Source organism: Neolamprologus multifasciatus, chromosome 16 (genome assembly GCF_963576455.1).
Source record: "Neolamprologus multifasciatus chromosome 16, fNeoMul1.2, whole genome shotgun sequence".
Classification (NCBI taxonomy): domain Eukaryota; kingdom Metazoa; phylum Chordata; class Actinopteri; order Cichliformes; family Cichlidae; genus Neolamprologus; species Neolamprologus multifasciatus.
The window spans coordinates 10,630,916-10,655,315 of record NC_140454.1 but is presented as its reverse complement, the minus strand read 5'-3'; the positions used below and the strand labels follow the sequence as shown (position 1 = coordinate 10,655,315).

At 41.6% G+C, this 24,400-nt stretch overlaps 1 protein-coding gene and 1 pseudogene across 2 annotated transcripts; one reads left to right on the top strand and one right to left on the bottom strand.

Moving 5' to 3' along the window:
* Positions 1-1,015: 1,015 nt before the first annotated feature.
* LOC146500320 (coenzyme Q-binding protein COQ10 homolog B, mitochondrial-like) lies at positions 1,016-12,329 on the bottom strand. Its single transcript, XM_085136265.1, has 5 exons — positions 12,153-12,329; positions 7,040-7,195; positions 5,618-5,810; positions 4,238-4,339; positions 1,016-4,072 (listed from the first exon to the last, which is right to left on the bottom strand). The coding sequence occupies exons 1-5, from the start codon at positions 12,248-12,250 to the stop codon at positions 3,905-3,907; spliced, it is 717 nt and encodes a 238-aa protein (XP_084992391.1). The 5' UTR covers positions 12,251-12,329; the 3' UTR covers positions 1,016-3,904.
* Positions 12,330-14,414: 2,085 nt separating this feature from the next.
* Positions 14,415-24,274, top strand: LOC146500319 (splicing factor 3B subunit 1-like; annotated as a pseudogene). Its single transcript, XR_014869944.1, has 14 exons — positions 14,415-14,524; positions 15,886-16,059; positions 16,262-16,363; positions 16,490-16,602; position 16,944; positions 19,939-20,018; positions 21,303-21,488; positions 21,575-22,037; positions 22,127-22,239; positions 22,335-22,532; positions 22,624-22,725; positions 23,264-23,443; positions 23,543-23,629; positions 23,972-24,274. The product of XR_014869944.1 is annotated as a splicing factor 3B subunit 1-like (transcript).
* Positions 24,275-24,400: the final 126 nt, after the last annotated feature.

Sequence of the window (24,400 nt, the reverse complement as noted above, 5' to 3'; positions counted from 1 at the left end):
CACAGTAATAATTGTGAGTCTGCTTTCAGATGTTCCCAGTGATCCGTGTTAGCTTTGAAAGGGAAGAGGGAAATTTCAGATTCTACTTTGCCCTTTGCCTGCAGTGACATTTCCAAAGCTTATGACAGACTGTTCAGATGCTTCACTTGCAGCAGGTCTATTCTCAATGCTCACATGACGACCCTATTTCTGTCTGGTCCCAGCCCAGAGGGAGGAAACACACCAGAGAACCCAGGTTTGTTTTTTAGAAAAAATACTTTATAAATCATGCAGTCGGTCCATGTTTTTCAACACAAACAAAACGTCCTTTCCACATTGCATGAAATAAGCTGACACAAATCCATAATCATACTCTTTAACAGCAGTGTGTAGCTCTAATGTGATCTTAAAACTAGTATTTACACACTTACACTTCACATGAAGCCACCTTAGTTAGCGTTCATAAGCAGTAAAGCGGTTATAGTAAGCAGAGAAAAGGCAAATGCAGAGCAGTGTATAAACATGACGATACTGATACAGCAACACTGATGGAGGAGTTCCCCCAGTGCTGCAAAACGACATTGTATTAGGAATACTGCTTCTAAATGCTAACATTGGCTCCCAGAGTGAAGTGCTTGCATTTACACCTAAACTAAGTAATAAATATGATAAAATGAGTCTATTGTTCCTTTACAAATGAAGATAAATATGTTGCCAGCAGGTCTGGAGGCACTCTGTGGGTGCTGTGTGTTGGACAGGTGGAAGGTTTCAGGTCAGCGGACTCATCACGGAAAGATCCTGATCTGAGCCCCATTTTATCAAACCGCTACAGGTAACATGCTGGTTGTGTGATGGTAAAAGCCATTTCTGACTGAACAATGAGCTGTTTGCTAATAATAATGATCACGGTGCACTCTCTGAATCAATGTGTTGCATTTAAACATTCAATTTCTCTTTTTTAGGTTAGCATTTATCAGGGTTAGTATCATTTTCTCACGGTTTTGTTTCATGATCAACAGAAAGTCTTGCCGCACAGTTGTATTCCCTTGCAGTCAATTCCCTTTTTATTGATTTGTATTTGCCTACAAAACATATCACCGCTAATTCAGCACAAACTAAGTTACCTTTAAATAATCCTTACATGCACACAAACACGTGATCCTGCAGAACCAGACACCACTGAATAAACTATTAAGAAGTCCAAGCTTCGCTTTTCCAATTGGCTGGTGGGACGCGGTTGACATTCATAATTAACTGAAAGGTGCCAGTGTGAAGCAAAGCAACAGTAGGGGTGACTGAGCCAGCATGTGCAGGGCTACGCCCCTTTACATTCTCCATAGAGCTCGCTCTTAGTTTATTTTTACTGGGCTGTGAGGGGTCAACACTGAAGGAGAACCACTCTGACATCAGTCAGAGGTCAAACATGAAGCACATTTATGACCATATATGGAGGCTGCTAATAACATGATGATGATGAATGAAGCCAAAGCTGAATTGCCTAACAGTCCATTTCCTGTAGTGGCCACTTGAGGCTGGCCCCAGAAGTGAGCCAATCCTCATAGACTTCCATGTTAAAAATGTTGAAAACAAACTTTACAGCAAGACAAAAACATGTTTACAGCCTGGTACAAAAAAAGAGACACTTTAAATGAGTGTATGACTTGTTCACTTAGAGAGTAGCTACTTTGAAAGAAGTTGTGGTCAGTCAGGGTCCACTACACCAGAACTGTGACTGAAGATGGAGCCACTTAAGCACGTAATGTAAAGCTTTTCTTTAAATCTAAAAAATCCTAATAGCTAATCTGCATAAAGCAGGAGTTAAATAAAAAACAACACTACAACCAAAAATAATTGTCATTAGTTTGATAAAATGAGCTCCTGGCTCCTGCCTAGCAGCTGCTTTGGGCCCTGACATCAGCAGTGGGTTTTACACACTTGCTCGGCTGCATTCGGCATGACTACAACACACCGCTGCTATTGCACACTTAAGCCCAAATATCTCCACCTACTGCTGTTGAAATTGAAAAAGCATTTAAGTAATGATAGAAATCCAGTGTCCATCCACACTGAAAATAAAGCAGCACAGGAGCTTAGTCTGTCAGCAGTTAGACATCCAGCGAGTGTCTAATATGCTGGCCATGATACAACATGTTGGTTTGTTTTCAGAATTTCTGTTAAAACAGGGGATTCATAACAGTCTCTGTGCCCCAACATGGGCACATGGCAGGACTCTGCTCTACCTTTGGTACAAAGATATGGGATTTCAGTGGTGTTGGTTCTGACTTCCATTACTCATACTACACTATTATGGAGTTTGCCACAAAAAAAAAAGAAAAAAGATTTAGTATAAATGCCAAAATACCAGGATGTTCTACAGTATCCAGAGGGGGTACGGAGTATGTGTGTGCTTTTCTGGCCATTCTGACCTACAATCCCATGCCAGATACAGTGAGAGGGTCAGAGTTCAAGGTGCAATGTTATGGCACAGTATGTCCCAGCTGTGTGCACACTATGTACTTCAGTAAAGTGCATTTTGGAAGGCAGGAAAGCTTTCCGGCATTTGGGCATTATTAGTAACCTTGTGCTTCCCTGAAACTGCGTCACTTTGTTTTGGCGTCACTACATCCTGTATTGTCTCTCACTGGGACCTTTTTTCGTCTTTCTTTATGTCTTTCATTTTTTAAATTTTATACTTTACATGTCACGTTGCTGTACATTCAGTGAATTTCTTCTGCTTTTATTGTGATGTTGGTCTAATGCTCTTCTTTGCCTCTGTGTTTGGAATATAAATGAAGCTGCCTTTCCATTTCCATTGCACTAAAAGAATCATACGGGGTGAGAAATGTTCAAGTGGTGCTCATCAGCAGACTAGGCTAGCCACGATAAATGTTTGCTTTCACAATCCTCATTTCTGTCAGTAAATATTGAGAAAAGCCCTGCGTGTTTTGACACAGTGCACTGCAATGTCTTCAAATGTGCGACCAACAGTCCAAGACCAAAAAAAATCTTCAGTTTCACAATCATTTTGACAAAACACAACACAACACACACTCAACCAGCTGGAGCCTGTGTTTTTTTTTTTCTTTCTAAAGCTGCTTTTCCATTCAGTGTCCAGAGTTCCAGGAACTAAACTGTTCCTTCATACAGATTAGCAGCAAATTAGTCCATTTATAAATAGGTGACAGTTGGTTTAGCATTAGACTATACACAAAAAAAAGTCCAGTAGTTGGTGGTAATTCAGTACTCCAGAGTACGCCACCAATCACACGCCACACTCCCCTCTGACGTTCCTGTACTTTTGACAAGTGTAAGCAGAAACCTTTTCCTCTGGAACTTAACCTACACTCTGGTCCATCTGGTGGAAACACAGCTTACTTAAAAATAAAAAAAAAAGGCTTAAATTATTCAGCAGCTTCCGGAATAATTTCAGTCATTGTCTGGCTCCAGCTGAACTCTTTGCTTTCCTGTGTCATGTGTGAAACTGAATATCTTCATGTCTTAGACTGTTAGGTGCAGGTAAATGTAATGTTAGAGAATCTGTGTGCAAAAGTAAATATCTAAAATATCTGAATAAACTCTGTATGTTGCAGCTCATCATTGCTTTGTCTCCGTTTTCAGTTGTGTGCCTGCATCCCTATAGCTAATGTGTACAGAAGTGATGACGCACTGGCCTGACGCACCGTGGGGCCTCCATTTGACCTGCGGGCTCAGATTCACCACCAGATCAAGGTCTGATACAGGAACCTGCATTAGCACCAAGGTGAAAATCAGTTGGAGGATCCACACCAGCTTTAAAATCTGACACAGGAAATGGTTTCATTGTTGTGAGAAAGGCACATGCAGTTGGAACACAAATAGTCTCTCTTCGGGCTCTTTGACGTTGTTGTTTGTGGGTCCGCGTTTGTGCAGCAGAGGGAGGTTGTCGCTACGTGTGGTGGACCTCGTGGAACATGAGCTCGCGCGGGATGGGCGTCTCGGCTCCGTAAACACTGGAGGCACGCCGCTCGAACGCAGAAACCATCTGCTTCACCACCTCATCGAAGAACACGTGAGCGAGCTGAGAGTGGATGAGGGAGCGAAATTCAAAGGAGATCTGAGGAGGAGGAGACGGTAAAGTTAGCAGCTGAGTCTCTAACTTTGTGACTGTATGAAACTGATCCAGACATGCCAAGATAAGCCAACACATGATCACAGAGCACATTCTCACATAGTGGACATTTTCCAGTATGTTGCCCTGCAACAAGCTGTTTGTACTTACAGCAAAATCCACAGTGCAGGTCCGGGGGTACCCAGGGAGGCCAGGGCTGAAACGCCACATCGTCTCCAAGTGGTTGAACAGTTTACCCTCCGAGCACGATGCCTGAAAAGCAACATGTACACGTTTTCTGCGGTCAGTCAGCAACAGGAGAGACATTGCATTTGTGAATTGCTTAGAGCAACAACTGTGACTTTACAGCCTCAGAAAACACTGCAAACACCCTCTGAGCAGCCAAACAAAGGAAAAAGAATTTCCAGCTGAACTTTGCACCTAATCCCAGCTTCAAAGACGGCCTGTTTTGACTAGGGTGATATTTACAGTTTACACTCTCACACCCAAAAAGTGTGGAGTGCTTCTCACTCCAGCCTGAATGATTTTCAGTCAGTGTGATAGTTCACCAAGCAGTGCAGGCTGTTCTATTTACATTTTACAGACATTGAATTTAAGGCTGATAACCCTGCCTCGCTGAAAAGAGCAGATAGTGTTGCAAATGTCTCTCGCACCTTTCACACCTCAGAGAGGTGCTGTCTGAGTGTTATCTTCTAATGATATTCACACCCACCTCAGCCTTTGTTTGTTCAGCTTTGCTGAGGTGAGACAGGGGCAGGTATTGTCTCCTCTTTTTTCAATTGTTATTCAGCTATTTGTGCCAGCCTTCACGTCTCTGTGACAGCCAGCTTTTTACACCCCCTTCTTGTGTGGCCAACTTTCCATCACATGTTGTGTAACGACAACAGGGATAAATAATGAACGAGAGGAAAATATACAACGTTGCAGGAAGACGTTAATTGGAACTTAACACAGACAGCCCTTTTCCACTAGTACCCACTTGGCTCGACACGACAGGGATTTTAGGATTCTCCATTAGGTGGCAGTACCTGGTACAGGGTAGTTTAAGTAACAACTTGGTCAGGCTTTCAAGCAATCTGAGGCAATCCAAAAATGTGACAACGACAGACTGTGTGCCACGCATTGGCCAGTCAATGGCGTCTGAATCATTAGAGCACTTCTTTCACAAAAATCAATACCACCATTTTTAAAACCCAACAGCTGCAAAAAAACAAAGTAACACAGTGGTCCCCAAGTCTGACAAAAAGCAATAGATCAACCATCATCCTAATGTGTACATTAGGTGGTACTCCACTGCAATGGAAAACGACGGTAACCTAGTAGAGTCGAGCTGAATAGGCACCAAGAGTGTCTCCCCAGCACACCAGCTTAATCTGTGACGTCGATCTAAATGAATTTTTCATTCTTACCATTTTAGTCTGTTTCTTTTAGATTGAGTGTTTTCCTTTACCTACTCTGTGTTTTCCTAATAATGTCACAGTACTAACATCAACAGTGTTTTTTAACCATGAGCTTGAAGCAGTATCTTACCTTGACCAGGTGAGGGCGTACTGTAGTGACGAGGGAGGTGTAGTTCTCCACTACAGGGGGGAAGCCCACGGTTAATTTGGCCTTGCAGAAGCCGGATCTCTTGAAGACCACCTCAGACTTCTTGCACCAGGGAACAAAGAGGCGGTAGTTTTCCACCTCAGCCACCACTTCATAGATCTCCTGCATGGAATACCTGCAGGGACACGGAAACAGAGAGAGCGAATATGTTAACGCAAGGCTGCACGTCACCAAGGAGATGAAGGTCAGCAACTGTGTGACAAGACACCAACCACAATACAACAGCGTCGACCCAGAAAAGGCTCAAATAGGTCAGTAAGGGATGTTGGAATAAGGGCAAAAGAAGAGCAGTAAAGCACACAAAACAAAAGTTGGAGGTGTTGAATGACAGACACGTACAGACACTGTGTTACATAATTCCAGACGTCCAGCTGAGGGAAAATAGCTGCCAGTGCCCATGTCTATTTATACAAGCAGATTTAGTGAGTATGACCTCTCTGAGGAGCACAGGAGGACATTTAGTGCGTCACACACACACGTAGGGTACAGATACAGAGACCAGACTCCAAACACTCACTGGTACATAGGGCATTTCAGAGCAGCTGAACGCACCGCATGTTGCCAATACTGGAGATCACTGACATTGGTGCATTATATCATATTTTGGAGCTTCAATTTCAGCCCTTGTAGCCGTGTGGTTTGGTTACATTTCATCTCTTCTGCAATGGACATAAAAGCTCAAAGTCTGATTAGATATCACAGAAAGACACTGAGAAGTAATTATGGATATTGATTGAGATTTTCTCTTTGTTGGTGGCATTATTGATTGTGCTCATAGGTCCAGTTCTTTATCAGTGCCATTACTGATTTCTGATCATTTTGCTGTGTGTGTGTAAACCTGTTTTTCAGCTGTTTTTTTTATCTATGAGTCAGAGCACAGGATAGAAATAGAAGTCAAAGGGCTCGCGCGTGACTCAGGCATTCTACAAATCATGACGTCATTGTTTAACAATGTGCTACCGCCAAAAATCTATGTCAGTTATGAGAGGAATTAGAAAGCTTGGAGCCATTCTGATGGATGAATAAGTTTTTCCATCCTTTTTCAAAAGCTGCCTGTGAAACTATTTTTAAGTTTTCAGGAGGGTCAGAGTATTTCAGTCAAACAAACACAAACAGGAGCTAAATATATATTTTAAGGACTTTAAGTGGTTAAATACAAGCTGGGGAAAAAAAACACTCGCAGGAGAGAGCTGAAAAAAATGTTTCTATACAAAATACAAGTTTTTGCCCGCAGACACTGTCTCCTCCTCAGATAAAAATCCTGTCCAAACGTGTCTTGAGGCAAAAAATAAATTAATTTAAAAATAAAAATGACAAAAACACTGTAAGTGGATCCAGACTCACCCAATGATGCGTCTCTCTGAGTACTCCTTCCTCTTGGAGAAGGAATCTGCGAGGTTGAAGAAGCTGCGTGAAGGCAGTGTGATGGGGCGCCCTGGCACGGCTGCACTCAGCAGTGGGTGCGCACGCATCATCAGGATCCCGCATGATGAAAGGTATCTGATGACCAAACAAAAAACAACAAGTCACCAACAACGCAATAAGCTCTCAGAAAGCAGAGGAGACCAGGGCGCATCGATCTGTTGTTCTCAGTTTGGAAAGTTTGTGTGATTTGACCCCAGTCTAACAGCAGAGATCAGAGAATGGCCAGCACAAGCAAGTTTTGACACAACATTGACATTTCATTATTCTTTAAATTCCTTTTAACACAACAAACAGGGTGTGACTGTATTTGGTCTGTGCTGCCTGCAGTGGGAAATACTGGACTGTTAAGTACCCACAGCTCATGCCTCTCACTGTGGGTTCTTCTTCATCTTTACTCTTGCTCAGGCTAAAGCATACAGTGAAGCACATGTCATGCTCCTGCACCAGACTGTGGCCTCCCTCGTAAAACGATAAAGAATGTTAGGCACCCAGAAACATTAAGAAAAACTTTTCTTTAATTCCCCTTCTGGCCTAAAAAGCCAGACTGAGAGACAACTGTTTCCTTCTCTCCATTTTGTACTGTGAAAACGTTCCAGTAGCTGCTGTTATGACATCAAGAATGTTTTTAACTCCTTTCTGGATCAACATTCTGCCAGCTACTCAAAAAACTGCTGTTTCTCATCCAAAAAGGTCTAGTTTTTACCCAAACAATCTGAGGCCACAGAAAGCTGCTTAATGACAGCGAGTAGCCTCTGAGTTTTATAAAACACCCCAAATTCTCTTTTTCTGTCAACACCCAGGAAACAGCCATTCTGTTTAAAGAACTCAACTGTCAGGGGATAAAGTCTGCAGGGACTCGGTGGTTCCATTCTCATGATGGCCAGTTGACTGACACGTGCAGTGTCCGAGGTTCTAGTTGAAAGAGAGCTAATTTAAACACGGAAGGTAGTATATAACTATCACACTGTCTGCAATACAAAGAAAGCTTCCAGGTGGAACTCGCATCCTGGAGTTTCTGTTCCTGGAGGCTTCAGCATAAATAGATCTCTGACAGGAACTGTCTGGGTCACAGGAAGGAGTCAGTTGAAAAGCCGTTTTAATGTTTGTGCCTCCACTCTTGAATGTGTTTTGTCCTCAGGGTGCACAGCTGTAATATTTTTCATAATCAAGCTAAGCGGGACAGGAAGTCCTGAGCTATACCAGCATATAACCAGCTAATTATCCTGCAGTACCTGTAAACATAGACCAGCCCCAGCCATTATTCTGGAGAGAGGAAACTCGCCATGCCTGCCAAGCATTTGTCACTCAAATACAGATGGCAGTAACGTAACAAGTTCAAGGACACTGATTTTACTTTAAGCTTTGGACACCTTGATCGCTGTGCAGCTCTGACCAGAGCTGACTACAGGAACTGTGCTTACTGTTTGGCCCGAGGGGCCAGACAATGGGTTAACTGTATATAAGAGGAATTCCATGAATTCTGGGGGAGGAAAACTCCACTGCCTATGGCCTTATGTCCATCTATTTTACAAACATCTTGACATATAGTGAACACAAGAAAATTACAGTTGATATTCAAGTTTCTAAAACCCTTGAAGGACTGGTTTGGTTGAGATAATTAAGTGTTGGCTACACTTAATTAGCCAACATTTAATTATCGGCTAATAAAGTGCAGCCAGCAATTTTCGATTGAAACACAATTAAAACTAATTTCATCATCAGACAGTGAGGGGGAGGGTCTGTGCAGACACCTTCGTGACCAACTATCCATGTGACCCAGGTGGGAGACGGCAAGCAGACTTTAAAGAGATAGAACAGGAATGACTTCTCAGCCATTCGATCTCCAGGTCTCTGTGTCTGCATCTTACAATAATCAAGATCTTAGATTAGAATATTTTCTCACTCGTCTACAACTATTTGAATGAGTGATCTTTAAAGTCTCTTTTGAGACCTAAAAAATTTCTTTGTTTGATTTTTCTGTGGGGGGTTTTTTTGGTTTGTTTTTTGCAGTAAATTAAACATGATTAGCAGTTCTAGGCAGCTGATCACACAAAAAAATCATTAACTAGTAAAATCAGTTAAGTCTTTACATACACTTCCCCCCCTTTTCTCATTTCTCAACAATTTTTTTCCAGGCTGTTTTCTTAGACTGTTAAGACTGTTTTACACCTCACTGACTGAAAGGCTCGACTTGTTCCAACTTGTCATAAATATCTGTGAAACAATTCATGATGTTAACTGACGAAAAACAAAAAGGGTTGCTAAATGGTGATAAGAAAAAAATGTGATAATTAGTTCATACTTAAAGTGGACCTACATTTTCAGCTTCAATTTTTTGTTCTTAAACAACTCAGTAGATCACAATTATCCCTGTACATCTTTCACAGGTACAGTTACACATGTAGTTCATCCTCTGTCTCACACAAGCCTTTTAGCTGAGTTGGTTTAGTTTAGCTCTTTTCTTATGATTGGTTACACCCTCATAAATAGTAGTCTCTTTTTGTTAAGAGCGAGCGCCTGTAAATTAATGACTATATTTAAGATAGATACATAAGATGGAAAATAAAGAAAAAAAAATGCTATGTACCCTATAATTGCCCTACATTGTTCGGTGATTGATTACTTGTACGCTATAAAGCTCTTAACATCACATCACCATTTGTTTCCAGCTTCTACAATGTGATGATTAGCTTATATTTATGTTATATCGATATAAGTAAAATATATGTGGACTGTGGACAACCACAATCCACATATATTTTCTACTTTAATCAACTCTACAATTAATCAAGTATGTAATCCTTCCTCAAGGCAACATGTAGCAGTAGCTTCAGAGAAGGTTGGATCAGGTGAAAAGCCTGCCCCAGCTCTCCCATGACACCATGAATGGGACAACTTAAACTGGCTCATACCCTTCACCACAGCAACTTAACTAGAGATCCTGTTACTCAGGCATAAGCAGCCTGTAGGGGCATTTTCATTGGCCACTCCTTAGGAGTGTGTCTAAGAGGGGTTTTTTGGTCCATTGTGGCTGGCTGTAGCTCTGTGTTCCAGAGTACCCCTGCCACAGCATGACGGGAAGCAATTAAATAACACATCGATAATTACAATAAATTTAATGCTTTATCAAACTTTTTGGTGTGACAATATAACAAGTTAAATATGTGACAGCAATCTGCTGTTATCAGCTTAAAGTGATAGGACTTTCCTAATACCAAGAACACCAATGATTCTACACAGGTTTTAAGAATCAATAAACCGAGTCTCAACAGGCTGTGAAATAAGAAGCATAAAGGCCTGTTTGTGGCACAGGTGTGCAACAAGACTGACTCACAACTGTCAGAAAAATATGCCAGCAATTATAAGCATTCAAGGAGCTTAGAGGAATACAATTCCCACAGGTATGGAGTTTTGTAACCTGTTCCCAAATGAATCAGGTTTTCCATTCCCATAGTAACTCATCCCACACTGCATGAAATTCCAATGTACCCACTGCCCTTAAACAGGAGCCTATTCACTCCTGTTTTACTACCTGAAATATGATACACCTGACCTCTAAATGTATCCTGGGTACAGGCGGAGAATGGCCCAGAGCAAAAGGTGAATGAGACACCTTAAACTCCACAAAGGTGGAAAGCAGAATTAAACCCAAACAACAGACGAGCTGGACAATGAGTTCATGGAAGTATACAAATACACTGAGAAACTAATTAAAGTACCACACTTTGGATTTGTTTAACACTTCTTTAGGAAAATGTAGATAAAAGCATTATCTTGTTTAATTTTAAGGGAGCAGATAATGTGCTCTTGTTTAGGCTAAGGTAACAAGTAATGTTACCTTGTGATGAGTAAATATATAGGCCATATACAGTAGCAGATGCTCAGACTAAAAATGACCAAATTTTCAAATAATGAGGTCGGTGTATGTATAAGTACACTGTGTGACCAAAAACCTAAGACTTCAGACTGCTCTAAACTTAGAATTTCAGACAGCCTGACTATGGTCATCTCAGGCACACAGCTCTGGCAGTGAGCACAGAAACCCCACCCACCCGCTGTTCAATCAGAAGAAAGACGACTTAAAGGAGGGGGGTGGGAGATAAAATGGCTGAGATATAGAGAATGGACTGGGGACTGGACTAAGACCAATATAAGATAACTAGCTGAAATAGAAAATGTCTGCTTAGTGACAATACGGCTGTTGTATAAACAGATAATGACTGACAAACAGTAAACTTAATATAATATATGCATCCCATGTGAGACAATAATTGGTGAAAAGCTGCTACAGGTTCTGGTGATGGTTTCATTTACCAAATGGGACTTAACGATTTTAGGAATATTTTCAGACTGTACCTGCATGTCGTTTTTACTACACTGTTTTGCAAATCACAGATAATCGATGCTAATCGTTACGATGCTTCTAAATTTTTATCGTGGGGATTTAAGTATGTAAAGTTAAAGGTTTCCATGTCTTCAACTTGGCTGTGCTATCAGCAGTGGTGGGACGTAAAAGAAAAAACCCCACTACGCAGACATAGTAATAATTAATGAGCCTGGTTTATAATCAATACATAAATTATCGCGCATTTTTGTAAGTTTACGCTAAGACTGTTGCTCCCCACATGAGAATGCATATAGACCAGTAAAAGAAACTGAAATCAGCTTTACTTTTCTATGCGTGAAAGTGAAAGAGCGACAATTTAATGTTTCAGTGAATATAAATTATTATGTAATGTACTATGCGGCTTATCACTGCAACGTCGTGGCTGTACTACATTTGCTATAAGGTAGACCAATACTGCTTTTACTCGACCCTCATTTCACTACTTTCTACCATCTACAGAGATGTAGTTAACGAATCCAACGAGATTCTTGAGTCAAATAGGGCCGTGAATCGTACAGCGCCGCAGTGTTTAGCTACCCCGTACCAGAAGTTTAACTTTGGTATAAATGCTCGTTTTAGAGCTATGTCTTCATATTTTACGCCGTCTCGTTTCAGGCAACAACTTGAAAAAGTCAAACACTTTACCTAACGTTGCTTCTGTTCTGGATATCCCGGTTGGCTGTGGACGGTAACTGTTTTATGCACTCAGCTACTTTCCTCAAGTTCCGACCGCATCTCGCCATCTTCTCTTCTTCTTTAACGGCTTTGTTCACTCCCTCGCTATCAACCAGTTCACAGGGAGCTCAACGCGCAGTTTGGCCCGACCCTCAACTGGCCTAACTCGCTTGCCATTGGACGACCTGTTGCCACCGAATGTTTTTTATTGGGCGGTCCCGCCGTTTGTCACGCCTACGTATTCAGGTCAGGTCAGAGCTCGCACGCGCATAGAGTCACGAGTTGTTGGCTCGGGTTGCACTACCGGCCGAGAAAACCGGGTGAAACCTGTTTGTCTTTGCATATCAAAACTATCAATAGGTCAACGTATTGACCTGTCGGCTACACTACACCTTCTTTGTTGTCATTCATTCCTGCTCTGTTAGGCAAATTTGTTAGAATACAGTTTCTACTATTTTTGAATAACAAAGTGAAAGAAATATTTTTAAATTATTTGCAGTAAGGAAGACATTGAAAGTGAAAGTGAACAGGTTTCTGTCTGTGTGCTTTTTTATTTTTATTTTTTTAAATCTTTTTAAAAATGAAAGGGGAGCTGTTTACATATACATCAATTCAGGGGTAAATTATGAAAATTTCTTTGCTTATCGTGATACATTATGTTTGTTTTACTAACATGTAAGCTACATTATTTATTATTATATATATGAATAAATATTGAAGGAAATAATATATGCTTATCGGCACTGGTGTTCTTATCCAAAATATATGTTATAACATACACTTTAGTAAAGTTCATGAAAGTTTAAAAAAAAAGTTCAGTGTGGTTTCAGGTTAAACACAGAAACTGTCAATTGTATAAACATTTCTCCCCAGTCAGGGTTGTTTGTGGACACTTTGACGGCATCATTATTATCCAAACTTTGCCTTGTGTGTCAAGTACCTCACAGCTGGTGGTACAAGTTTTTCCTGCAAGGACATGCATCTTCTGGCATCTTTCTGCTGAGTCACCAGGTAAAACTCAACTGTTTTAAATCTAATCAGTCACTTTCCCCACAGCTATATTCCTCATCCTTCTGTCATGTAGCTTCCTTTTCTAATAACCAAAATGCACAGCTGGGTCCTGAAATTTCATTTTCTGTGAAAAGGAAAAAGCTTCACAATTAGCTCCACAAGTAGTGTCTGTAGTAGATGGACTGCTCTATATAGCTTTTCTACTCTGCTGGAGCACTCAAACTCAAAGCACTTTATACAGCATGTGCCATTCATACAAGCACTTTTTTCTTTGTTTCCCAACATTCACACAGATTCATACTCCTATGCATCTGACAGAAACTCTGTGTTCAGTATTTTGCCCAAGGATAATTGCCATGTGGCCAGGGATCTAACCACCAGCCTTAGTGGATGACCTGCTATACTTTGTGAGCTACAGCCACCCATGCAGTGTTTTAGATATAGGTCCTCTAGCCAATAGGAGCACAAGAAAATCTAAGAAATAACACCTGGGCATTTATGAGAAAAGGACTTAAACTATAATCACAGGTGTTTTGTGCAGACATTTGGGGAAGAAACTTTACCAACCATACATCACTTTCAAAGAAGCTAGTTTCACATGAAATACTAGGTAAACACAGATGTTAGTAATGTTAGAGGTTAAACGCCTTGACTTGAAGTTACGATTCTGAACCAGGTGTTAGAAAAGCCATGTTTACCTACTGCTGCTGCATGCCAGAATAGCCCCTGTGAAAAACAAGTCTTCTAATCAACAAAACCTGTCTTATTATCCTTTTCACTTCTGTGGCATACACAGTGAAACTACAGGCTTTTTGGTATACGTTTTTACAAAGCAGCCCAATTATTTAATGTACTCCAGGAGACAAAGAAGGAGCTGTGCAAGGAGATATTACTCAGGTGATTTCTGTCAGCAGACATTCTCCATTTCAATTGAAAAAAGTCTGTCCTTAAAGGATCAGAGTGCTGCTTCTAGCAGTCTTAAAAAACACCTGGGAATAAATCTGAATAAAATGAGAAAGGACAATTGGAGGGCTGCGTCAATTAAGACTTTTTAATGGGGTTTTTAATTTTTTTTTTTAGGCTACTGGACATTATACATCATACATGGATGGAAAGTTACATACTAATTGCTTCACTGTATCTACAACTTTTATAAGTATGTCAATATACTACGTCTAATACTAATGCTACTACTAGTAATATAACTACTGAGCGATTGGAAACTGGTCTGAGACCAGCTGGAAAGACGCGGAACTCTGAATTAAGTCACATCCGCTTTCAGTCTCGAACAACCGCCACCAAAATGGCGAAGATCGCCAAAACGCACGAAGGTAAATTACTGCTAAAACCTCCATAAATATGTCCTGTTTACCATGTATTTGCTTTATGGTGTCAGTAAATATTGCGGTGAATTTTTTGGTATTTCTGTTGACGGTAATGCTCCTGTTTATTTGCGAAAAAGGCGATAAGCACCAGGCCTTATACGACGCAACGCGGAGCTTTAGATAATGGCGCTGGTGGTTAGTGCTTAGCTTTCTTGTTAGCTGGAGTGGACTATTTTTCTCTGCTTATTGCACAGTTGCATGCAATAGTAGGCGCCATTTGGGCTTTTTGTCTTGGTCAGATACGTCTTTAAGCGAGTATTACTTGTTGTTGTTACTGTGTAATCCAAGGGATGGTAATTCTTTAACGTCTCAGTGATTCTCGTGGCTAACCGAGTTAGCATTAGCAACCTCTAACAAGCGTTTACCATGCCTACAGCAATTCGTGTTCGGCAGCAGACTCTGATATTAGCTTCAAAATCGGTGTTCTGTAGCAAGTATTGGTAATAGTTAACCCTTTTTCTGTAAAATATTCTAATTCACTTTTTGGACACGACTTAACGGAGAGTTACATGACCCAGTTTGTTTGTGAAAGCAGAAATTATGAGGTCAGTAACGTTTATTTTTAAAGCGCTTTTCACAGGCGTGCATTCATAAAGCCCTGTACTGCAAAATAGAATAAAATAAATACATAAGATTAAAGCAACCTCACAGTAAAGTAAATAAACAGAGTGAGCCAAACTTAATTGTAGTGCGGGACTGTTCCAATGTCTTCGAACAGATCATGTTTACATCAAAACTACAGTCACATACGGTGATATTAACAAGCAGAGTGTAAGGAAGTATTTAAGCGTGATTTAAGCTGTGAAAGCGCAAATAAAGGCCTGTTTGCTTGTCTTTGCCAATCAGTCCAATTCTCTGTGTGGGGTTAAAGCATTTTTTAACGACTAAATCTCTTTGAGAGCATCGTTTGCAAGTACAATACCCCATCTGTTTTTTCTCCTTGCTAAGAAACACTGAAGATCCTCCTAATTAAATGTACAAAAATTCCACAATGAAGAGCTAAAGGCTTTTTTTCTTTTTCCTTTTATGAAGCATTCTTTGTTTCCCTGTGCCAAGGGATGAACTAAATTTTTTTTTTTTTTTTTTTTTTAAAAAGGAAAAATATATGGGCAAATTTTACAGTACGCTCTATCACACTGGTTTTTACACCCTTATCCAGCACAAACTGAAGTCATGCCTCAAATAAATTTCAGTAAATATAATATTTATAGATTCCATTTCACCACTGCTGATATTGGGGTGTATGTCAGTCATCCATGCTTACCTATACAGGTAGTTTCTCACAATGTTTCCTTGTGCCCCTACAGATATCGAGGCCCAGATCCTGGAGATCCAGGGGATGAAGGCCTCCCTGCTGGAGGATGGAGAACAGGGAGTGGGCCTGATCTCCACTGGCGTTTTTGACCCAGAGATCTATGAAGGCAGCGACAGTTCGCTTTGCAGGATACGTTACTTCCATTGCTGCCAATGAGCAAGAGGAGGCAAGTATTTGATTTTTTTTTTCCTTTTCCAAATCAAACAAAGTAGCTTCTTCCAAGAATGCTGTTTTGTGAGCCACAGGTTGTCCTTTGTCAGTTTTGTAAGGAGCTTGACTGCTCCCCTCTGCTTGCTTTGGGGATTTGAGGAGAATCTTGCCAGTTGGCAAGATTTGAATAGACTCATTTATTCTCTTTCTTACCTCAGGACGATGAAGATGATACGTCAACAAGCTTGTTGGGACAAAAGAAGCCAGGGTACCACGCGCCGGTGGCAATACTTAATGCCATTCCTCAGTCAGATGAACAGGTATGTTCATTCACTGTTTGGGCTAAATTCCAGTTAAAACGGGATCTAATTTTTTAAATGAAAAAACAGGCTTGTACAAAATCCTATTTTACTAATCATCGCATGTTTTGTGCTTAATCTTTGCAGTACGACCCATTTGCAGAGCATCGTCCACAGAAGATTGCAGAGCGGAGGATGAATACAAGGCTCGGCGCAGACAGATGATCATCTCTCCTGAGCGTCTCGACCCCTTTGCAGATGTAAATTTTGTTCTTTTGTGACCTTTTTACATCTTCCCAAGTTCCTTGCCTCCTCCCCCTTTTTTCTTTTTGTTTTTCTTTTTTTTTCTGTTTTTTGCACCAATAGTTTTTACTGTTCAACCCTTCGACCACAATGCAATAGCTTGCCTCCAGACTCAATGCCTTCCCTGTGGTCAATCCTTTTCCTCAATGTACATTTTGTGTCGCTGTTTTTCTCCCACTATAAATTTCCAACTGTTTCCAACAAATGTCAGTGTGGGCTCACAATTCATTTCCATAATTGCAGTTTGGGACAGTGTTGTTGGGATTTTAATTTGGTGCATGCATTAAAGGTATTATAGGGTTACCATGCTTTTTCAGGGGGAGAGGTGGTTAGGTGTTTATTGCCCTAACAAACATGGGTTGCAGATGGGTTGTGTGTGGGTCGACAGGGGTTAACAACCCAATGTGATTTATGATGGGAAAGTGCAGTGTCCACTTGTCACAGAAGTTGAGGATGAAGGTTAGCTCATTTAGCTGCCCACGTCCTGTGCTTTACCACACTGGGCACAGCTTTATAGGTGAATATAAAATATATAAGAGGAATATTATTAATATGCTCTGGTGGTAGTTGAACCAGAAGCATAATTTTATTTTCTTTAAGAGTTAACAGAGAAACTTGAGAGATTTATTATCTGGATGTGGTAACATGACTTTGTCAAACTGCAAATTGTCTTGGGCCTCAGCGTAACGCGCTGCCTAACAAAGTAGGGCTGTCCCGAATATCAGATTTTTGAGCTACAGCAATTCAGAGTTGATCAAACTTTGTGTTTTTCAGATTTTATGAGTGTGATGTTAACATCAATCGGTCAGAAATTTGAGTGAAGCGTAGTACAGCAAGAACGTTCATATTTATCCTCCTAAGACACTAACTCTTTCATGGCATGCATTTTTAATTTCTCTTTGCTGTTTGGGCTCGATTGGGACCTGACGAATGTAAAAACAAAGAATTACAGGGATTTTTTATTTATTTATTTTTTAATAATTTTGTTTCTGAAAAAAATTAAGATCCATATATGAGCACATTGGCTTTTAATTTCGATAGAACAGTGGCAGTATAATGTCCTCGTAAGTGGATATCAGGTCCTTGTAGAGCAAAATTTAGTATTTTGGTCTAGACAACCCAAAATGTGATGTCCACATATGTGGACGCCAGGAGGCTAAAAATGTTAAGTGGTATGAATTTGAAATGCTTAAGTAAGCTAAGCATGATCATCACTGCTGTGACTGAGAAGGATGTCAGGTAGATGAGCTGAGATGGTACAGTTTTCCCCACATAATAAACATCCAGTGATTGTCTTGAGGAAGGAAGCATGGAGAATCGGCTTATTGTACGCTTCTGCTGTAAAAGACTCATGGGGTATTGTTGTCACCCTACTGGGTGGGTGGGCGGCCAGCGTGGGCACCACAAAGTTTCTGATTGCAATAACCTGAGAATGAGGTGACATGAGATTTGTACATTTATACCAAAGGTGCATCTACTAAGTGGATGAGAGGTAGCACTGAAAGCTGCCAGTATTTTTTTATTACTGTGGCAAAGTCAGACAAAATCACCACACGCATGTAAGGATAATCGCTGTGCTGGGATTGTGGTAGTATGTAAAAGGGTCATTGTAATAAAGTCAGAAGTTTAGGCTCCGTGGGTGCAGCTACCACAGCACAGCAAGGTGCTTTGTCATAGAGCAGTACTGTCCATTGACTTTCTGCATGTTGTAGCAGGGCTAAAAGTTGCTTATTTATAACAGTGAGGTGAGATGATCATTGTTGCAGTGTAGATTATTGTCACATTCTTATAATTCCATGTTGCTAAACTGAATACACACACAGTTCATACATTTCCAAATAGTGGAATATTCGGGTACAGCCCTAATGACAAGTTATTCTTTCCAATGTGGCCAGCTTTCCTACACATTTTCCTCATCTTTTAGGCTGAGCCTGTGTAGCTTATCATGACGACTAGTGCTCGGACTAAAAACCAGAAACTGTAGCTGTGAGCCAGCTATCTTACCTCTTTCCATATTTATTGCATCTTCACTTCCCCTGACACTGTGAGCTTAAATGGCCTGAATGTCTCAGGTTTGGTCTAGGTATATTCAACCTGCATGTAGAGAGAGCTCTTTGTACAAAGTTGTTGTTTCAGTAGAGTTTTATTTTACAACTCTCTCTGTAAAATAGAAATATGTTATCAAGAAAATTGTGTACCAAAATACCACAGGCCCATACTAACTGTCCTTAATTTCTCTCCTACAGCAGTACTGCTTTGCCAGTCCTGTACTGCACTCTGTTAAGGGTGCAGCAACTCATCCTGTGTAGGTTATGGGGAACACTGAGAACGGTGCACTTGTCAGTTTGGTCAGGGTCCATTGGCTGCTTGTTTTGGTGGGAGGCTGTGAGGGGAATCAGATGCAACCCAGCTACAACAAACCTCAGCCCTCCCAGCAGCCTCTTTTGAATTTGGCTTATCAGATTCCAACAAGTTGACATAAAATATTCCCGTAATGGAAGCAGACTGCCCAAATATTTGATTACATAAATTTACCTCTGTCCCAAAAAGGAAGTCAAGATCTTGATGTATGATGTTTAAATAATGAGTCCATGTGACTCTGGTATTATCAATATTTTTTCTAGTTTTGAATGCAAACACTCACATTTGATTTTATTGTGCTAATGTCCTTCTTAGGCATAGCCTCAAAGTCTTGACTTCATATTTATCTGCTACTGTAAATACCTGGGAAACTGGACCAAAATATCATGGGATTTTTTTCTAGATTGTGCTAATACCCCAAGAAGATGCTTTATTTTTTTGCCTTAAATCAATGCATCACAATGGTATACTGTTGTGTGTGAGTTCAAACCCTTTTCCAAAGTGTTACTAATGGTAAAGAGAAATTTTCTAGGCTTCTTTTCTGCCGGTTGAAGTCTGACTGCAGATGGACCCTTGGCACTGAAAGTGTACGTATTCTGAAGAGCACAGCCCAGGACCCCTGCATCAGTGATGGCTATACTTCTTAATCCACTTAAAGAAAACACCACAACCTCAGCTCTTCTTTCTATGTATCTTCTTGTTTTTCATTAGAATGCTATGACTGTATGTAAGAAAGCCAAATGTACATTTGTATGTAATTTATTAGGACTGTCAGTCAGCTGTTTATCAGAGCAGGAACATAAGTTAAACTGTTGGTAACAAGAGTCAGGGTTAGCTGGCTGTGTTTGTGCTTGCTGTGTTTGGAATAACTCGGGGTTATGGAGTGTACGCTGATGAGTATCCTATGTTCTTGTTCATGCTCTTTCGCGCAGGGGGCAAAACACCGGATCCCAAGCTGCAGGTTAGGTCGTATGTGGACGTCATGTTGGAGCAGAACCTGTCCAAAGAGGAGGTAAGATGCTGTTTATCTACACATTGTCATCAGATATCAGAAACGGTCAGATGACAGTCCTTTAAGGCTAATTTTAACTAAACCTGGAAAAATAAACACTCCTTGTAAATCCTTCTTTCCTGCTTGATGTGTTTATATGGTTGGCAAACCAACACAGTGTCTGTAAAAATATCAGATCACTGCCACAAAGATGATCTGGTATAGTGAGGACTCATCTCCACTGTACTTGCAGTGGTCCCTTTTCTTCTCTTGAAGCGCTTCTTCCATTAATACCGACTCTGATCTGATCGGCTCATCTCGTTTTTCAGTATAATCGAGTACCACGTAATGTGTGTGGGGTTGTTATAGCAATGTGGCTGTACGTCCCATGTTATTTGTATGCGAAATGAACACCACAACAAAGGTGAACGTCAAGATGACGGCATACCTGCTGCTCGGTCTGTGGCTTTTCATCAGACTCATCATCAGGGACCGCGGTGTTGTTTCTGTGTAGCCGATTCCCTCGTTCCTGGATTTCAAAAATGGCAGGAGGCACTCATGACTCCTTGAGTGATGCCACTGCAGCGTGGCAGCGCCACATTTTAGTACCCGCTCCGATCACTTGGACACCCTGCCAAGCAGGTACTAAAAAATGGTACAGGCACTAAGGTTTAATTGAAAACTGTGCCAAACCGTGATGAGTCGATCCGAGTAGGAACTAATGGAAAAGGGGCTATAACTGCAACCTGCCACAAATGGAGGACTTCATTTACTGCTACCCTCAAACTCAGTATGGCTGCAGAACAAGGACTACTGTTACCAGCTGAAGTTCAGTGAATCCAAAGTTAATCCACAGAATGTGAGACTCCCTGTTGGAGTAGGTGCTTATGTCGCCAAGTTATTAGTCATAAAGTAATTGACAAATAAAATCTTTTCAGCGGAGAAAAATTTAAATGATTTCATCATTAATTTTAACAAAGTGTGTGCCATTCATATCCACACACGTGCACATGCAAACAACACCGCAGCACAAATCAAATCAAGCTTTTTGAGACTTATTGTCATCTGTATGAAATAATCCATAGGTGTTCAGTGGAGTTGAGCTCTTGGGTGTGAGGCTGTAACAGGATTCATAGAAATTTCATCATTTTCAAATGAGTTCTTTAAGCCTTTAAGCCCTTGGCTGAACTGTCGACCTGTCTCTGTTTAGATAAAATGAACAGACACAGTCACCAGATATCTTTACAGTCTTTCATATCCATGAACTCTGTATTTATCCTGACATTTGTGCATCTGTTCATGTAGAGAGAGATTCGTCAGCAGCTGGCAGAGAAGGCCAAATCAGGGGACCTGAAAGCTGTTAATGGGTCTGCTGCTGCCCAAGCTGTCCCTAAACGTAAGCGTCGCTGGGACCAGACAGCTGACCAAACCCCCTCCAATGCTACACCCAAAAAGATGTCCAGCTGGGACCAAGCTGATGCCAGTGCTGAAGTAAGCTTAAAAAATATCACCCAGTAATAAAACATAAATCTGTCTTGCATATCAGTTTTCTCACTGATGTTTCTGGTCCCTTGCAGACTCCTGGACATACCCCTGCGCACACACCTTCAAACAGCCGATGGGATGAAACCCCCGGCCGCCCTAAAGGCAGTGAAACCCCAGGGGCCACTCCCAGTTCCCGAATGTGGGACCCGACTCCTAGCCACACACCTGCCGGTGCTGCCACACCAGGGAGAGACACGCCTGGCCATGCCACACCTGGTCACGGGGGAGCCACAGGAAGCGTTCGCAAAAACCGCTGGGACGAGACTCCAAAGACTGAGAGGGAGACCCCAGGACATGGGAGCGGCTGGGCTGAGACCCCAAGAACAGATAGAGGAGAAGAGTCAGTGGGCGAAACTCCAACTCCAGGAGCCAGTAAGAGGAAGTCTCGGTGGGATGAAACCCCTGCCAGCCAGATGGGCTCCTCAACACCACTTTTTACCCCAGGAAAAACTCCCATAGGCACACCAGCTATGGAATTGCAAACCCCAACTACAGGTAAACAGCCTTACTCTTTGTTTTTATTATTATTATTATTAGTCTTTCTTCTACTTGATTATAAACAATTAATCTCCCGTTTTCTTCAGCACACATGACTCCAGAGCAGCTGCAGGCATGGAGGTGGGAGAGAGAAATTGATGAGAGGAACCGACCTCTAACAGACGAGGAGCTGGATGCCATGTTCCCAGAGGGATACAAGGTCCACGTCTATTTGATGCATTTCATTTTCTAGCAACAAGCATTAGTGAAGGTCATTTATTAGACTGCAGTGCTGACAGGTGTTTTTCTTCACAGGTGTTGCCTCCTCCTGCAGGCTACGTGCCTATCCGTACCCCGGCCCGTAAGCTGGCAGCCACGCCCACACCTATTGGAGGCATGACGGGCTTCCATATGCAGGCAGAGGATCGCACCACAAAACAGATGAACGACCAGCCCTCAGGAAATCTCCCTTTCCTCAAACCTGATGACATCCAGTACTTTGACAAACTGCTGGTGAGCATCAGCAGGGATAAAATAATGGCACAGTCAGTGTGAACCAGGTGTTTGTTGTGTCTGAGGTTCATGGTTTTTGTCTTGCTGCTAGGTGGAGGTGGATGAGTCCACTCTGAGCCCCGAGGAGCAGAAAGAAAGGAAGATTATGAAGCTGCTGCTGAAGATTAAAAATGGAACTCCTCCCATGAGAAAGGTTGGTTTTTAATACTTTGATTAATCATTCTTGCTTGTGGCCAAACTTGAGCTTTGGAACAGCATTAAAGTTTCCAGTTACAAGATCAACACCCAGCGCTGAGGTTTTGTGGCTACAGGGTGAATATTTGCTCGCTACACAACGTTCTCTCTGAGGAGCTGCTGCCTACAGCAGAGGTCACAGTGTAGACATTCATGCTCTGCGTTGAGCTACACACAGAAACCATCCGGTCTCATCTTATCATGACAAGTACCAGGTTCCTCTAGAGTTTTAATCACTGTTCACAGAGGAAAAAAACCCCAGCTTCAAATCTGACTTTTAAAAAAGTTTTGCTGATTTTTGCCCCAAAATAAGATTTTAAAAAGCTTTTCCTGTCTGCAAGTTATAAGTCTGTCACCATCTTTGTAGAGTTCTCAATCAGGTTTTGTTTCAGGTTTCTTTGAGTATGAAGTCTCTTTTGTGTTGTTTAGTAACAGATTTGCCAAATATACTTCAGAATTTGACCATTATCTGACTGGCTGACCTTCTTTCCTCTTAGGCTGCTCTGCGTCAGATCACAGATAAGGCTCGTGAATTCGGCGCAGGTCCCCTGTTCAACCAGATCCTGCCCCTGCTCATGTCCCCCACCCTGGAGGATCAGGAGCGCCATCTTTTGGTTAAAGTCATTGACCGCATTCTCTACAAACTGGATGACCTGGTCCGACCATATGTTCACAAGGTGGGCTCAATGTGAACGATCATCTGTGACAGCTCAGTTTAAATGTTCAGTGGTTTCTCAGTGTCTTTGACAATCTAAATGTCCTTTTTCTGCATGCAGATCCTGGTGGTTATTGAGCCGCTGCTCATCGATGAAGACTATTATGCCAGAGTGGAAGGCAGAGAGATCATCTCTAACTTGGCAAAGGTAACATGGAGCACCTTATTCTTTTTGTCTTTTTATCCCATAAACTATATGGACTGTGGTTTGTGCGAACCATTCTCGCCTGTTCAGCCAGTCCGTGGTCAGATCAGGGCTAGTCGTTCGCTAGATTAATACCAGCATGAGAGCTAGCAGATGTGACTTTTATGCCTCGTCTGTTCTCAACCTGCACCCGCTGGTTACAATCCGCCATCATTAGCTGTTTATGTTCTGTCACCATGTCTGCTCAGCATATATCTGATCTGTAGCAGTATTTAAAGTTGGCTCGAGACACGTTTGTGTGATTAAATGATTGAAAGTTTGCCGTCTTTCCTCTGTGTGTCTCAGGCTGCTGGTTTAGCTACTATGATCTCCACGATGCGACCTGATATTGACAACATGGACGAGTACGTCAGAAACACCACCGCCCGAGCCTTTGCTGTTGTAGCCTCCGCCCTCGGGATCCCCTCTCTCCTCCCTTTCCTGAAAGCTGTGTGTAAAAGCAAGAAGTCCTGGCAGGCTCGGCACACAGGCATCAAGATTGTGCAGCAAATCGCCATCCTCATGGGCTGCGCCATTCTGCCTCATCTTCGCAGTTTGGTCGAGATTATTGAACATGGTAAGTGAACTTAAACTGTTCGTAGAGTTAAATAGTACAGATTCAAAGCACTGCATCCACAGGCTTATTATGTGGATGAGTTAGTTCTCAGTTTGTGAATTTGAACAGAATGCAGGTGTACACCTTTAACTATTCTAACTAGTAAATGCGTTAACTGC

Bases quoted from the DNA above. Each gene is read 5' to 3' on its own strand.
- LOC146500320 (XM_085136265.1), bottom strand. From the start codon at position 12,250: ATGGCGAGATGCGGTCGGAACTTGAGGAAAGTAGCTGAGTGCATAAAA. The intron at 5,811-7,039 runs GTGAGTCTGGAT...GTGTCCCTGCAG, and splicing joins TCAGAGAGACGCATCATTGG to GTATTCCATGCAGGAGATCT. The intron at 4,073-4,237 runs GTAAGTACAAAC...CCTCCTCCTCAG, and splicing joins CCTGCACTGTGGATTTTGCT to ATCTCCTTTGAATTTCGCTC.